The sequence below is a fragment of the Micromys minutus genome, assembly GCF_963924665.1.
Source record: "Micromys minutus genome assembly, chromosome: 8".
NCBI classification, from domain to species: Eukaryota; Metazoa; Chordata; class Mammalia; order Rodentia; family Muridae; genus Micromys; species Micromys minutus.
The window spans coordinates 20,804,540-20,820,395 of record NC_137977.1 but is presented as its reverse complement, the minus strand read 5'-3'; the positions used below and the strand labels follow the sequence as shown (position 1 = coordinate 20,820,395).

The window sequence follows — 15,856 nt, the reverse complement described above, 5'->3', positions numbered from 1 at the left end:
ACATTTTTGCATGATCCACAGGTGTCATTTGTACCCAACTATGGCCTACTTTTAATCAACCTACTCGGCCGTTCTGACTCAAAGCATGGGAATGTGTCTGCTAACTCCAGTGGGTTTTAGCTGAGTTCAAAGGAATTGCCCTCTTTGAAGACTGGTAGAGAGTGTAGGATGCCTACTCTCTCAAAGTCGGCCATTCCACTATAGCATGTGCCACCGAAGGCTGAGGATGTTTGTAAAGTGTTGTGTTGTTTGCTAGAAATTTCAAATTTAGCTCATCGGCACTAGGCATCCATTACATGCCGTAGAAAACGTCATTGTTTCATAAAGCAAACACATGCACTGACACTAGGGTTACCAACTGGTATATGTGGTGCTTTGCACCTCGAAACAGAATCACTACACTGCTTATCATGCTTATCCCCACCTTGCTGAAGGACAAAGTACGTAAAAAGCTGGGGTTGGCCTGTGGACCTAAAGGAAGCCAGCTTAGTACTCTGGCAGAATCGCATCCTGCTGCGGAACCCCAAGTCCCACTGCAGGAGTTTCCTCCTCGGTTTTCGGGTCCATTTCTTCCTCCACACTCTTCAGCTTCTCCCCTGAGCCTCTCTTCATTTCTGGGTCATCTGTCTTCAGCCCATCGTCTGGCGCCTGAGGCACCATCCTGGCCATCTCCTCCTCTCTTACTCCTGCCTCCTTCTTCACCTCCTCGGAACTCAGCTTCCTCATTTCATCGGCTGTAGCCTCCGCTGCCACTTGGTCCCCCTCCTGCACTTTCTTTCCCAGAAGATCTGTGTTGTCCTTGACATCTTGGGTTGAAGGTGGATCCGAGCTGCTCTTATGGCTGTCCTGGATGCTGCTGTGGCTGCTGCTGGCACTTCCCAGCCGAGAAGAGGCCACCACAGCCTTCACAGCTGCCTGATGAGAGAGAGAGAGGACAAAATGGTGTTTCCAGGGGCAAATCCCAATTGTAGTGTAATTTCTACTTTGTTTTGTAGGTTGTGGTTGAGTCTTTCAGAGTAAAGTGAATTATACCAAGACTGGTTGCCAGATAAAATATATATACATTTGGAGACAGAATAATGAAACCTCCTTAATTCCACATTAGAGTTAACTATATGAACAATGGGGAGTAAAATGTGTTAGTCCTGGAGTATCTAAAGCTTTGTATTCTCCATTCCTTATATAAAAGGATGCTTAATGGAATTCTAGATCCGTGGTGTGAGTTGGTATCATGGAAATTAAAGAGTTCAGCGCCCAAACTAATTTCAGAAATAGTTAAGACAGTACTATTTAATATAGGTTACTTCAAAAATTGACCATGAATCATCTCCTAGTCATTTAATTTCTATCAGCCTGAGATGCACCTGATCATTCTTTTACTCACATTCTATAAAACAGATGTATTTTGGTGGAGAGTTTCTGTATCATCTCTTTTAGTGTTTGTCTATAGTACGGATTACTTCTAAAAATTGTTTTCCAATTATTAAAGGTTAAGAACTTTCTGTGTATCTGCTTCTGTCTCAGTCAGTTGCTGGTAGAGCCTCTCTAAGGACAGCCATGCCAGACTCCTGTCTGCATGTGCAATATCACCTAAGTAATTGCGTGAGGATTTGGTGCACACCCATGGGATGGATCCCAAGTCAGGCCGGTCACTGGGTGGTCTTTCTTTTAGTCTCTGCTCTATTTTTGTCCCAGAATTTCCTTTAGACAGGAATGATTCTGGGCTAAAAAATTTGAAGATGAGTGGCTTCCCCTGTGTCTCAACTGGGGGCCACGTCTCCTCCAGTTCATCTCCCACTGTTGTGCATTTTAGCAACTGCCATCCCCATTGAGTCCTGGTGGCCTCTCACATCCCAGGTTTCTGGAACTTTCTAGAGCTTTCTCTGCTCCCTGACCCCACTAGTGCATATTTCAATTCATTCTCCTGGCCCTCTGACTTCCTTCGTGTGTCTCCCCACACCAGATCCTGCCTCTCCTCCCCTCTCCCATCCAGTTTCCTCCCTCCCTCTGCTTCCCATGGTTATTTTGTTCCCCTTCTAAGTGGGTTTCAGGTATCCACACTTGTGCCTTCCTTCTTGTTAAGCTTCCTACAGTCTGTGAGTTGTATCATGAGTATTCTGAACTTCTTCACTAATATCAGTGAGTAGACACCATGCATGTCCTTTTTGGTCTGGTTTACATCCCAAAGGATGATATGTGCCAAACACTGGACTGAGGTTGGAGACCAATATGGAAGAGTTAGATGAAGGAAGGACTGAAGGAGCTGAAGGGGATGGCAACCCCATAGGAAGAACAACAGTCAACTAACCCAGACCCCTGGGAGCTCCCAGAGACTAAGTCAAAAACCAAAGAGCATGCATGGGCTGGTTCATGGCCCAGCCAGTTGTGTAGCAGTGGACTGCCTTATATAGATTCAGTGAGAGAGGATGTGCTCAATCTGGTGGAAACTTGATACCCTGGAAGAAGAGATGCTGGTGGGGGTGAAGTGTGCAGGGAGTGGGTTGGGAAAGCACCCTCTTAGAGGCAGGGTAGGGATAGGGATGAAGAACTCCAAAGAGGGGGAACTGTGAAAGGCGGGCAATCTTTGGAATGTAAATAAAACAATTTACTGAAGAAAGAAAGGAACACTTAGAATAAATAGCAGTTTCTTGGTTGGTGCCTTATTCAGATAAGGAATGCTAACTGCTGAGGCCTGGTGAGGTGACTCAGTGGGTTAAGTAACGCCCATGCTTGATGACCCGAGGCCAGTCTTTGGAACTTGAGGTGGCACCTGAGTTCAATCTTTGGATTTAGGTGGAAGATGAGAACTGGTTCCCTCAAGTTGCCATCTGACCCACACATGCATGCTGTGACAGAGAAAGTTTGACACACACACACACACACACACACACACACACACACACACACACACACCAAAACAAAAACACATGTTTTACCTTAAGCTTGCGCCGAGCATTGAATTCTTGAAGCTTCTTCTGGGCAGTATCCATGTGGACAAAGTTGGCTGCTTTACCTGTGACCCATGGGTGCTGGAGGGCTTGAAAAGTAGTCAGCCTTTTCTTGGGATCCAAAACAATGAGTTTTTTGACCTGCAATCATAAAGAAATATAGACTTATTTGACGTTGTGAAAGTCCAGCTGCCCAGTTATCACTAGCACCAAGTCTGAGCACTATCAGAAGAAGGACCAACCTCAGGGAAGCAGCAGCTTCCAGAAGACAGGGTTTTCAGAAGACAGGGGCATACAGCACCACTGGCTCACAGATTTCTTTCTACAGAGCTCCAAGAATTAGGTCCTGGCTCATCTACTGACCAAATGACTCCTGAGCTGAACCAGCATCTGAATAATTCTAGGCCACACTGTGAGATCACTTAGAACTCAAAACTCAAATGATATCGTTCCCTCAGTGGGGACTAAACGGAAAAGGGTTGGTGTTTGAGCCCTTATCGAGTACTATTTTATGACACCTTTGATTCATGGAAAGCGACCAAGTTCAGAGCCAAAATTATAGCTGCTTTAGGATAAAATTAGGGAAATCGTTGGCTGGAAGGGTGCAGCCTGCATGGTGATCCATTCTGGAAGATTTGGTCTTGTCTGTGAAGATGAACAGATACTGAATTGCCAGGAAGATCAACGAATGAAATAACTGCCAGCCTTGGGCGCTAAAGCAGTGTCTGGTGGGGGAGGCACGCCCTGGACTTCCAGCTGCTCTCAAGGCAGTGGTGGATGCTGCCGGGCTGGGAATGATGCGCTCTGATTCACAAGCCAAGAACAAAAGTTTGTTCAAAGATTCAGCAGCCAAGGTCACTTTGTAATTAGCAGAGATTGAAAAGTCAAACTCGGCCTAGACTATGTGGAAGCCCTTTCTGTGGGCTACACCGAGGACTCCAGGGTCTCGCTAGACTCTGGCCTTGTTAAAGAAGACACCCCCAAGTCATTTAAAACCCAAGATCTGAAAACGTAGGAGAGAAAGGAAGGCAGGCTGACAATCTAAAGCAGAAGCAAACACATCTCAGTCTCCATGAAGCTTTTTCTGCATAATGTTTGCTCAAGTGTGAGCATCTAAAGTGCAAGCACTGATTGGTAGGAGGCAGGGATCTCTGGACTCTTCATGGTACATATTTTGGAAGAAAAAGCAGAGAGGCCACATAGGAAGCTGTGGCTGGGGCCCAGGTAGGAGAGGGTGCGGGCTGCTCTGAGTCAGGGGTAGAGGAGGAGAGAAGGAGGTCAGGACATGTCATGTTCAAATGTCACACACAGATATGGACTGCGTCCCTTCCTACTCAGGGAAGCCATGGATCCTAAAGAATCTGGTCTGTAAAGCCATTTTGAGAAGAAAGGGAGTAATATTTGGAGAGAGGAGTCCTTGAAAGGGGCTCTAGAAACTCAACTCAGTTCCAATAAAGTCTTTCTGCCTAGAGTCTTTGTGAACGTGAGCACACTCAGCAAACTTATGACTAGAAAACTCCTGAAACCTTTTTATGATTCAAAATCAACTCCATTATTTTGGCACTTTCTTTTTCTTTTTTTTTTTTCTCCAGAGAAATGGTGGCTGCTATGTCAATTATACACAAGCATCCTTCTGCGAGAAGAAGAGCTCTCTCTGGAAGAGATTTCTTGAATAATAGTGAGCTTCACTGTGGGCCTGAATGTGAGGCAGTACAAATCAAACCATAGAACATTCTGTTATTAGAGTGGCTCTTGTTTATAATTCTAGTGGTCCACAATAGCGTTCATGCTACTGTCAGAGCATTTTAATAAGTTTTAAGTTTTTTATGTGTTCATTCATATCTATTTGAAAAGCCTCTACATTTAGGTAAATAAGCCACATTAAAGCAGAATTCTGTGTGAGCGATGTTATTTGAAAGGGTCCATATTGACCAGGTAGCAAAAATTTAATACTGCTATGATGATTAAGCTAGAAAGGACTGAAAGGATGTCTGTTTTTTTTATTCTGCATAAGGAAAATGCATTAATGTGCCTTTTAAATTAAAATATCTAAAGTTATAAAGAAACAAGAATGTCAAAGGTGGCCTGCTTTAATATATGTTACTATTTTTTAGCTAAATATTATTTCTCTCTAATTTATTTATGTATTTTGGTCACACTTACCAAGTCCTTGGCATTTAAAGACACTTCATCCCACCAGGGGGAGATAAAGTAATATTCACAATTCAGAATTCTCCTGAACATGAACTGATCACCCCTCTCATCATAGAATGGTTCAAATCCACAAAGTCTGGAGGGGGAAAAACAACAGAGTCAAATACCATTAACTGATCTTGCAAGTTTAATCACATTTCTGAAAAAAGTTCAAGTCTCTCTTTCTATATTCCCTACAGGCAAATCTACTTGTACAGGCATGTGGTTGTTTGGTTATAATTTATGACAGATTCCCTAAAAGTGCCCCCGGAAAGTTAAAAGAGTAGAACCAAACTTCTTATAAAAGCTGCAACCACAAGTGCAATAACAGTAAAAGCAGGAACAACAACAACAAAAACAACCAAAAATTAAAATGCCTAATATTATAGACACTGTGGTTATGATTTTCCACCAGATTTTTCTTGACAAGTAAAAAAAAAAAAAACTATTAAGCAGATTGATTAGGCTTCCAGATTAATATAAAATGGAAGACTTAACAATACAGGCTTAAAAGTAGAAGAAATAGAACCCCACAAGAATTAGTAGGTAGTTTGGTATCTTATCTGAGTTTGGATCTCAGACTGAAACAAATACTGATAACACTATAAATTCGGTGACAGTGTGAGGAAGTAAATGTCTCTTCTTTAAGCAACTCTGCTATACATTCAGTGATGATAGGTCACCTGTGATAACAGGAAGATCTCTCTGCACAGCTGCATATTATAGGTTCTCCCATCTAACTCTATTCCCTTCTAAATGGCCAACAGATGTGCCACTGGGCATTGACTCTCAGGTGCACTGATACTGAGTTGGGTTTTCTACAGCAATCTTCACTCGTGTTCTCCCTCACCGTAACCTCCAATTCTGTCACCACATAGGCACAAACTTTCTGAAATTCCTTATTTTTTTATGCAAGACAGCAGCAGGAGTTGGAATAGCATCAAGTGACAAACTAGCTCATTTTATTCACAGTATTCAGCCCAAGGCCCTTGAGATTTCAACATACAGGAAAAATAAACCAATGGGTAAATGTGCTTGAAATATTCTGGTAAGAAGCATTCGAGTGTGGGATTTCTTATGAAACAAATGAGAGGTGTCCTAAGTGGGGTAAAGGTGTGTTTAAGGAGATGCAAATACATAGAGTGTGGCAGGTGGACTTAGATTTCACACTTATTATGATCATCAAATATGTACCCAAATGTGGGTATATTATATAGAAAAATCAGATAAGGAAAAGCCCTGAATACATTCTGCCCTTGAGAAAAAAGATAATGTAAGAAGTAATACTCATTTTGAGAGTATGTTTTCACCATGGTTAATGCAAAAAGCGATATCACAAAAACATCAAAGGGCAACATTAATTCTCATGAGAACTATCAATAACTAGAAAATGCTATACAGAGGCTGTTTGAGGAAAGGTTGCTTTTAGTCACTTACAGGATGTAGGTGATTATCCCGACAGACCACATGTCCACCTCAGGTCCATAGGCACAGCCTCGGAGAATCTCGGGTGCTGCAAAAAAAAAAAAAAAAAAAAAAAAAAAAAAAAAAAAAAAAAAAAAGAGGTTAACTCAAGAGACTCCTTGTCACTCATATTTTAATTGCAACCAGAGGGAAAAACCAAATTCCCAACAAAACTTCAGATCGCACATCCCTGATCATTTCCATAACCACACTAGGATGAATGAATTCTAGCATCTGTTTCTGTAGGAGAGATTGTAGTCTCTCTGTCATGGGTGCATGAGAGTAAAGCTATTCATTAATATATCATATTAATATAAAATTTGATTATTCTTTATTGCAATACGATGATATGACTCAAATAAAATGTGTAGACGTGTATCCTTGCTACAAAACAAGACAAAATGTAAAAAGCAAAAGGAACAAAAACATAAAACCTTATTTCAAAAAACACTTTATACATAGACAAGGAAGAAATGAAAGTTAAGCACAGTAGGGGATAAACAGGCAAAATTACGCTTCCTAGAAGTGGAGAACTACTTGAAGCAGTCTGTGCATGTGTGGACGTAGGGCAAGGACCCAAGCAGAGGACAGGAAGGACATACCAAACTCTAGCACAAGAAGGTTGTAGAGGTGCAGGAAAGAACTTGGACGTGCTTCTTGGCCTAGACAGCCATGTATCTGTCTCCAGTGTTTCTCCCATGTCTCCCTGAGGTCAAGGTCTAAGAAAGAAAGCCTCCCCTATGTGTAGCAAGGCTTACTCTATTAGCTTTCTCTACTGTTGGAGTAGGAGGGCCTTCTCAGCCTTGGCATGGTCCAGGAGTGACGAATATACTGCTCTTCTACATTCTTATTACCCGAGAGCAGTGAAAATTGGAAGCTGGCTGGGTAGGCAGTTCGCAGTGAGTCCTGGGTACAGTGAGTACCGTGATGCACCCAGCTTTTATCTAACTCACAAAGAGATACAGAGAAGCAAAGCACCACCATCTGCAGAGAGATGGGCTTTGGGATCTATTAGCCTAAAACAGTTTTTAGTGCCGTACATGCTGCTGGGCCCCTTAAGGAATGAGTTACTTGATGTGTGCTGCAGTGCCTTGAGGTATGTCTGGGGGACCAGACCTCCACACTCCTCTGAATGAAGCCTCTAGAACTAGTGAACTGGATCTACTGTATTCCTGGGGAGGACGCCATTGTAGACCATCAACACGAGCTCAGCGAGGAGCCTGTTTACAATGGGTTCAGGGTGTACTGGAAAGATGACTGTGGCTCTTCTGCTGGTGGCTTTCAGTGTCACCCCACCCTCCACCCTCCTCCCCTGTAGACTTGGGTTATACAAAATACAGAAAATGAATAGCCAAGCCAGAACCACCTGGAAAGGCACCATGTGCCAAAATACTATGCAGCCAAGCAACAGGACTTTTGAATCCCCAAAAGTTTTCTTGTCTACACTTGAATGATTCCTAGGGGAAAATGTCCTTTTAAGATGTGATAAAGTTAGGGAGAATGCTTGCCCATTGTCAACGTCTTTCCTGTAGGGTACACTTGCATTGCCTAGTGTAGGAAGCCGTTGGCGCCAATAAATGGCGCCAGCTTCCCGCCCATTGTTCAGCCTACAAAAACCTTTCTCCTCGTGTTGCTTGGCAACCACATAAGTCACAGCCCAATCTCAGGGCAAGTAATTGAGCTACAGGAGGATGCACCAATCAGGTAGCAACACAAGTCTCTTAGGCATATATAAGCAGTGCATTTCTCCCCCACGTGAGGAGATTGCGGGAGATTCCACCAGGCAAGCACCTAGAGAGATCCCCTGCTCAGAGAGAAGCTTCCTGCTCAAGAAGTCCCCTGCTCAGAGTGTTGTACAATAAAGGTTGTCCGCAGAAGAATCTGGTTGTTGTTGCACGCCTGTTTCGGCCGACGGACGTGGGCGTGCGACAGCCTAGGTTAATCTGCACCTCACAGAATGAACCTTTACAACTCCCCCTTGTGAGTGCTTTTGCCAAAAGAACTCAGATTTGGCTGCAGTCTCCTGGAGAGCTGCTGTCACCTGCCTCCTAGGGTCAGTCCAACATGGAACAGGGGGGACAGGGGGTGTTTGGTTTGCGATAGTGAATGGTCTGGCCCTTGCCCTCTCAGGCCCATACCTCAGAGAACCTGAGGAGAACTCCATCAGTGCTGGCAGAAGCATGAGACTTGCTGGGTTTGCTGGTTCCTTTGTTTGTTTAAGCTTTCAGATCTAAGCAGACAGGGCTAGCCGATTGCCAAGTTCCTTGGAGTTTTAACCTGTGATCTAGTGAGTGATCCACAGCTGAGCCATACTAAGAAGAGCAGGCCAGCAGGAGGGATGCGCCCCTCAGAGCCTGTTCTGTTTCATTTCTATTTGTTCTGCTAGCCCTGCTCCTGGTACAATACTGACATCTATCTGTCTGTCTGTCTTTGTATGCCTGTCCAGAGCTGCTGAAATTTTTGCCCAACAGAGCAACATCTGCCCTCCTTCACATCCCTCACACACACCCTCCAGTGGCACAAGCTTCCTCTGCAGTGCATTATCGTGCACTGAGTCAGTTTGGGGGTCGGAGGTTAACTGAGGCAATGGGAAAATAAGACATTCTTGTCTTCTATAACAAAGTTCCCTTTTTGTAAAGGAACTCATTCTATCTTAAGTCCAAAAATAAAATGAGCTTAAAAAATTGTCTACACCAATTTCCATTTAAATCAATTAACCATTTAAAATAATATAAAATTCAAATGAATGAACCATCTCAAAAATACTAAGCATTTTCAATTACTAGTTATTATGACATTGTCTTTCTCTGGAATCAGCTGATATCACTTATAACCAATGTTGGTATCAGGAACTGGCTTTATGGTTGGTTGCAGATCGCTGCCTTCGAACCCAGCGATGACAGTGACATCACCTACAGGGGACAGAGACCTGAGCATCTGTTGCCATGGCAATTGCCATACATTCCCAGCGCCCATTTGGTTTACCTCTCTCTTTACCTGCAAATGGTTACATCACAGCCTAAATAAAAGGCAGAGTCTTCCTGTCCTCTGCCCTTCCTTCTCTCTCTTTTCCCTCTTTGTCTCTGTCCTCCATTTTCCCCTTCCCCCACAATAAACCTCTCTCACATGGAACTGCATTGGCCTGGTGTGGCCACTAATCTATTACTACAGCCAACCTATCCAAACCCTTTAAAGAGCGGGAAGCTTTGTCCATGGCTTTTCCAGACTAATTTCGGGTTCCGACACACTAGTCCTTCAAGCCTCCCAGGTATCAGGTGTCCTCATGATTGACTCGAGAAACCTGTGCTTTCCTCAGAGTAAGAAATAATGGAGAAGCAGACAGCTAATTTCTACTTGTGAAGATATCAAACCAGATGCAGCGGCACACCCCTGTAACCCCAGCATTAGGAAGTGGTAGACAGGTGGGCCAGAAAGTCAAGGTCCCCTTCAATACACTGGGAGTTTAAGGCCAGCATGAACCACAAGATACTATAGGGGTAACAAACCCAAAAGTCAGCAGAAAGGCTGTCAGCCTGCCTTCTAATGCACTGAGCCCTTAGCAAGCCTTCAGATTTCTCACCCCATTTTCAAAACAAACAAACTCCTTTCAAGGCATAACCATGTTTTCAAGGTGCACCCTTCGGCAGGGTTGTGGTAGAATACACGTATTCTGAAGGCCAGCAGCTCCATGCTTATGGACAAAACATATAAAGTGTTTTACGTGACAGACAACCAATGTTCTGTTCTCAATGGCCCAGAATCATGTACCGACTTGTCCTGGCTGGCTTCTAATTAACCAGAAGCTGCCTGCTTTCTAACCTCAGTTTATCATTCAAGTTAGCACCTGAAAAGCCACCAGTGAGCTCCCTGCACACGTATCAGCCCACTATAAGAACAGCCAAGCTTTGGTAAATGTTCTATAACTTTCCTGAATGTCAGACATGCCCTTAAAAAGAAATCAACCTGGATTGGATATAAAAACTACATGAAGTTCAAACTGTAGGGTAGTCATTCACTCCCTGCTAGATCACAGTGTTCTCTATGTTTCTTTTTTCAATTAGATTGAAACATCTAGAGATTGAAGATCCACCTAGAAATTGTGATGATTTCAGACAAAAACACTATAACCACTTGTGGAAGTGGCCGATGGCTTCTTCCTGAAACCACAGATGCTAGACTGTTCCTTCTTTCCAGAGGCCCGGGGGAAAAGCTACTGGCACATTTCAGTCCTTGACCGCATCGTATCACTGGTTGGAGTAGGCTTTATAACCCTATCCTACTTACTGGCTTAGACCCACAGAGTGGCATTTGCTATAAGACTCTGGAAGCTACTATTAACTCTTTTGATTGCAATAGATCTGAAGTAAACTAATAAGGATAAAATGATGCATTTCTTCATCCATTCATTAAATAAGTTGTCAAATAAATACTTGTTACACGATAGACACTGTTGGGAGTACTGAGGCAATCGTAAGGAGCTAACGGAACCAAGTCCCAACCATATTATAAATTATATATTATGGCTAGTCAGAGATGTAAACATTGATTAATAATAAACCATACGAAGAGGTGAAAAGTGGTCCTTGGAGGAGGATGACCTTGATAGGAGATAGCCAGGTCACACAGGTCATAGAGGGAGCAAAGGTCAAAGTGAGATGCCTAGAGACATTAACTAGGCCAATGGGGAGAGGGCTGTGGAGGAGAAATGGCAAAGAGAGCTTCAAGTTGAAGGAGCAACTACTTGTTAGTCACAGTCCTGAGGCAGGAAGAAGCAAAGCCTGGCTCAGGACTGCAGTGGTAGTGAGCTAGACTGTGCTCCTGGAAGGCAGTCAGATCTAGTGGTTTCCTTTGAGCTTAAGTCCCTCACCTGCTTTCTCATTAGCAAATCAAAACTCGAGGTGGTTTAGCACAATGACAGTCCATCTTAAAGCCTAAATTTGACTTCCCAGAGTCTTTGATTCCAAAGCACAGGGGAAACCTTTGCCTTGAATTTAGTTGAATTTCTGGGAGCCACAACAATTCTGTATGTTTTTGGCTTTTCTTTTCATCTGTGTGTAGGTAAGTGTGTGGGGCAGGTGCACACGCATTCGTGTGAACATGTGGAACCAGGAAAATCATTCCTCAGGAGCTATCCACCACATTCTGGTGAAAGGCATCTCACTGGCCCAGAGTTTGCTCTGTCTTTAGGGCAGCCTCTGGATCTCTAGACTTTATTTCTAGAGGACAGAACGTAGAAAAGAGCTGAGGAGGGGATACTCATGCAGAAATCTCAAAAGCCCCTTTCTTCTTCCTCACTCTGAAAAACCAGAGAGAGATGCACTTATGGCCCAGTGCCTACAGCTAGACCGTCTCCACTATACATATTCACATCTGTGCCTTATGTAGTCCTTCATTGAGCTGTCTGTATTGGCCAAGAAAATCATTACACCTGTGTAAATTGTGCAATTTTAAAGACTAGAACAGTGGCACTGAGGGCAGAGCTAACAGAGGTGCACACCCAACTGGAATGCATTTGAGTCTAGGGTGGGGTCAAGGAGCTGCCTCTGGTCAGCATGGGTGGTGTTTGCTAGCACTTCTACAGATGCCACACTGGGAAGGGGTGGAGCTCCACTGAGAAGGCATCTCAGGCCTGTGTCCCTCCTCTTCTATCTCTGATACATAAAAACACAGTAGAAGGGCATTTTCAACACAAGTGAAAGTGTCCTGGGTTGGAAAGAATGCTTCCTGTTCTGCAGAGCAATTGATCTCCTGACCCTTGTGAAAGCGAAAATCTAACTCCTGCCTTGGATTTTTTTCTTTTAAGCCGTCCACAAAGTCTTCCTTGACACATGGGCTGCATGGCTTTTATTTTGTGTAAATTCTGTAGCTGACTGAAGACATTTGTATTTTTAAGTTTTTGATAATATTCTAAAGAGAAAAATCAGGGATGTGAGAACAGCTAGTGCTTTCAACAGTAGCCACAGCAGCAGCAACATCAATAACCCTCTCACAGAGCTTAGTGACTTTTCTAAGACTCTTTCTAGCTCTTCAGTCTTGAGGAAATCACAGCTTTCTGATCATACTGGGTCTGCTGATGGCTTCAAACCTATCAAGACTGCATGAAAGTGTGTGAATGCTCGAAAAGCTGTTTTTCAGTTTTCCTGGGATCAGATGAAATACAAACATCAAACCCAACACGTCAATAAGGCCATTATATGAGGATCTCCTTTGTATAAGAAATACAAATGAAAATAATAGTCTTAGAAATCAAGCTTTCAAATGCATCAAGTGTAGTCCACACTGTTTATCACTAAGGGATACATAAAATTTCTCACTAGCAGTTTTCAATCATTCTTTTGAAACTTTTACTTTTTTGTGCATATACTTTCTGTATTAGCATACCAAAATGGAACTTTTCTGTGGGTGTTTGGGGGCCCAAACAGTGCAATTTAAACAAGTCTTCTACCCACTTGCCTTCAATCACCTCTTCCTTTTGACCTCTTTTTCCTCCACCATTCCTCCCTCACATATGTAATAATAGAGCTGAATCCGTGAAGAACTGCGAGTTCTCTGGTACAGTTGCTTCTGTTATTCAAGTAATGTCTTCAAGTCACATAGAAATGGAAATAAAAGATCACTGCTGTGGAGACTGTCTTCCCGAGAAAAGTCTGTCTCTGAACTCACAGAGCAGGAGCGGTTTGGTGATGATGCTGTTGGGATTCTCCTCAGACCCAATGTTCTTGGTCCAAACTTTAGAGCCTCAGTGTAGAGTACACCGACAGAATACATAGATGGCTTCTGCGATGTGGTATGAGACATATTTCTTGGGTGACACCTAAATTAACAGGGTTCATTATTCCCTTTCCCTGTTTATATAGCCTTGGATCACATCAGGTAAATCTGTCAGATTTGTTGACACCTTCAAGGTCAGAGAGGCAGACTCTTTGGTTGCTGACAGGAATAGTTGTTAGAATACCATCTTGTATATTGAGGCAAAAATCTGAGCCTTGAAAGACCCATTTTCAACCTCCAATTCTCTTTTCTGGTGTCTATCCTTCTGTTTGAAATTCTGCATTCTATCTGCTCTGCTAAAGCTGTCAAAGGTAGAGCATCCATTTGGGCTGGCTCCTTTTATGTCTTGGGGATACCCAGCTGCAAAGGGCAAAAGGTACCGATGCACACAGATAAGTACTGGAAAAGCCAGGAAAAGTTAAATACGAAACTTATCCCTCCCAAGTAAGAAGATAACTGGCTGTTCTCTCTGAATGCTGGGAGTGAGGGGTGGGGGAAAAGGTAGTTCCCAACCAACCTGGTAATCATTTGTTACCAGCTTGAGCCAGGCTCTAGCAAAATCCCCCAGAATAGTGTATTTGTTTTTCCCAGAATCCTCCTCCCTCAAAAACCTTGAGCATTGCTTCTAGGCCACAACATTAATCTGTGTGAGCGACACACTTGTACTTTACAGAAGCCCATTGATTTCTATATTATCTTAGGGACAGACCAGATCCTGACTCCCACAACACTATATTTACCTCAGTCATTCTTCCTCCACCGTTTCTGAAATGAGCATTGTTTCTAAGTCAACAGAGCCTGTCGTTTTGGATAAAGCCATATGCACTTTGTAAAGCACTTCAAAGTAAACACACCTTAAACTTTGTTGTACTGATGTAACTGAGTCAACTGTAACTATAAAACTTTTATTCCAAAATTATGCATACTACATATTTTTAAAATAAATGAGCTGATGTCAGATTCGTGAAGCTTTTTGTCCAGCACTGGTACCTAAGTTGGGCTAAACTAAGTTTCCTTCCTGTATTTTTTTCTGATGTCCAAAAAGCCTAGAGACATCCCAAATACCAAACAGTCTCAGGTCTTATGACTTTAAGTGCTATCTATATCCCGACAACACATGTGACTACACCAACAGCCAGGTCTCATTGCTGAACTTCACACTCACATCCTCTTCTCTTAGATACCAAACAGCCTTCTGCACATTTCTAACCCTGCTGCTCCAGATGGCAATCTCATTTCAGTACAACTGTTAATGGCATTCTTCTAGTTCTTATGTCTTTCGTCCTCACCACTCTCCAGCCAACCACCATTCTTGCTGACTTGAAAGACGTGTATGCTTTAACTTTCCAGTTGAGGGTCACTCAGACACTTCTATTTCAGTGAAGGTGGTTATTGATCATGAATGAACATACTGCCTTTAAAGCAACTACACTAGACATTTCTATTTTAGGTTATCAAACTTAGTTTCTTAAATATAACATCTCTATATCTTTCATATTAGTATTTTTGTTAAAAAAATATAGACAGTTAACTTCCTTTGGTGATAGCTGCAAGGACTCTCATTGGCTAGCTTCCTTTGGGGATAGCTGCAAGGACTCTCATTGGCTAGCTTCCTTTGGTGACAGCTGCAAGGACTCTCATTGGCTAGCTTCCTTTGGGGATAGCTACGAGACTTTTTCCTGCTGCACTGTAGATTAACATTAAACTATAAGTTAACTATTTTTTTCTTTAGGCTGTAAAGTGATCATGAGCCTATACCCCTAAAAGCTATTCAAACAGGCATGAATTTCTTGCCAGGACCCAGCATTCTCTCTGAAAAGCTCACTGCCCTCTGTGAGCAAAGACCAGTGTATGCTAGTACACAGGGGTGTTGATTGGACAGATATTAAGCCTGCTTCTTTGACCCAGCCTGCTTCCTAGTCTACTGGCATCCTGTTTTATGCACAGTCATCTCCAACTTTGTAGAAAATGCTTTATAGAAAATGGCACGTTTATCTAGTTTTAAAGGTGCAGTATAACCACTATTTGGAAATCTAACTGGGTATTCAAAAGGTTTATGTGATTTCTCTACCATTTGCTTTTTGCAGTTTACCTTTAAAAAGTATACTGTGCTTCCCCAGAACTGACTATTCATATTCTGAAAACTTGAAACTCAAGTATCACATAGCAGCAAGTCCCAAATCAATGCTTGTTAAATCTAGAGAGAGAAAGAGATAGATAGAGAGAGGGAGAGAGAGAGAAAGAGATAGATAGATAGATAGATAGATAGATAGATAGATAGAGAGAGAGAGAGAGAGAGAGAGAGAGAGAGAGAGAGAAACTAACTAAATGACTGTACAAGAAATGATGTTCTCTCAAGGGCCTCAAACCAAATTCCTCAATAATAGCACTTACTTACATCAGATAGAAAAATTGTGAGATCTGATTAAAGAGGTTAATATTAAAATAGTTAAATTATAGTTTAATGTTAATCTACAGTG

General features: G+C 42.7%; 1 protein-coding gene across 1 annotated transcript in view; it reads right to left on the bottom strand.

The window, feature by feature from the left end:
• Positions 1 to 486: 486 nt before the first annotated feature.
• Positions 487 to 15,856, bottom strand: part of CAMK4 (calcium/calmodulin dependent protein kinase IV) — a gene marked incomplete at its 3' end in the record, with an annotated part of 209,152 nt that continues 193,782 nt past the window's right edge. The window contains exons 8-11 of the mRNA XM_080919972.1: positions 6,579 to 6,654; positions 5,112 to 5,238; positions 2,937 to 3,089; positions 487 to 915 (exon numbers count right to left, since the gene is read on the bottom strand). Coding sequence (XP_080776098.1) covers positions 487 to 915; positions 2,937 to 3,089; positions 5,112 to 5,238; positions 6,579 to 6,654 — 785 coding nt within the window. The remainder of the gene's footprint in view (positions 916 to 2,936; positions 3,090 to 5,111; positions 5,239 to 6,578; positions 6,655 to 15,856) is intronic.